This window comes from Empidonax traillii, unplaced genomic scaffold, assembly GCF_003031625.1.
Source record: "Empidonax traillii isolate 1590-97213 ecotype Southwest subspecies unplaced genomic scaffold, ASM303162v1 scaffold937:size346366, whole genome shotgun sequence".
Lineage (NCBI taxonomy): Eukaryota > Metazoa > Chordata > Aves > Passeriformes > Tyrannidae > Empidonax > Empidonax traillii.
Genome location: NW_020956130.1, coordinates 8,650 through 9,766, shown reverse-complemented (window position 1 = coordinate 9,766; position 1,117 = coordinate 8,650). Strand labels below are relative to the sequence as shown.

The 1,117-nt window shown below is 43.4% G+C and overlaps 1 protein-coding gene across 1 annotated transcript in view; it reads left to right on the top strand.

Moving 5' to 3' along the window:
- LOC114067590 (myosin heavy chain, skeletal muscle, adult-like) overlaps positions 1-1,117 on the top strand; it is a gene marked incomplete at its 3' end in the record, with an annotated part of 22,598 nt that overhangs the window by 13,585 nt on the left and 7,896 nt on the right. Inside the window, exons 18-19 of the mRNA XM_027903145.1 lie at positions 216-378; positions 554-672. Coding sequence (XP_027758946.1) covers positions 216-378; positions 554-672 — 282 coding nt within the window. The remainder of the gene's footprint in view (positions 1-215; positions 379-553; positions 673-1,117) is intronic.

Sequence of the window (1,117 nt, the reverse complement as noted above, 5' to 3'; positions counted from 1 at the left end):
AAGCCAAGGTATTGAAAAGTCTCCTGAAAACCACGTGAAAATCAATTACGTTGAAATGCGCCTTTTCCATTTGTGGCCTGGTTACCATCCAGCTGCCTGTCTCTGTGTGGAGCTGTGTTTCTTACCTTCTAACTCCAAAGAACAGTCCAGAGCTTGCAAGTCTGGTCATGTTTTTCTGCTTAGAGTCCTACTGTTCAGAATAAGCAGGTGTCTAGACCCTAATCTTCTCTCGCTCTCTGGGACCTCCCCAGGCAAATCTGGAGAAGATGTGCCGCACCCTGGAAGACCAGCTGAGTGAGATTAAGACAAAGGAAGAAGAGCATCAGCGCATGATCAATGACCTCAATGCTCAAAGAGCTCGTCTGCAGACAGAAGCAGGTAACATACCCTCACACCTCTCTGGAAAGGGACAACCTGTAACTAATGATAACAAAAAAAAGGAGTGAAGCTTCACTCAAATTGATCTAGTCTCTGTGATCTGTTATACAGTGCTTAAAAGACGCATTGACTTAATATTGATTATAAATTGCAGTCTGTCTGTAAACTTTCTTAGGTGAATATTCACGCCAGGTGGAAGAAAAAGATGGTTTGATATCTCAGCTATGCAGAGGGAAACAGGCATTCACTCAACAGATCGAGGAACTAAAGAGACATTTAGAGGAAGAAATAAAGGTAAAGATACTTCCATAAGGGGGGTTGACTTTGGACTGAGATTGTGTTTTCTTTCAGGAAATAAAACCTCTACGCTGGACTTCCGGAGGGCAGATTTTGACCTATTCAGAAGTCTAGTCCAGAGCATACCCTGGGAAACAACCCTTAGAAACAAGGGGGTTCAGGAGGGATGGATGTGCTGTGAGCAGGAAGTTTTGAGAGCACAGGAACAGGCTGTACCGGTGTGCCGAAAGGCAAGCTGGTGAGGAAGACAACTAGCTTGGTTAAACAGGGGGATTCTGAAGGAAATCAGGGATAAAAAGAAACTTTACCAACTATGGAAGAAAGGGCTGACTACTTATGAAGAATTCAGGAAGACAGCTAGATCATGCAGAAAGAAAATCAGGGATGCAAAAGCGCAATTTGAAGTTAAATTGGCCACTTCTGTTAAGGATAACAAAAAGTC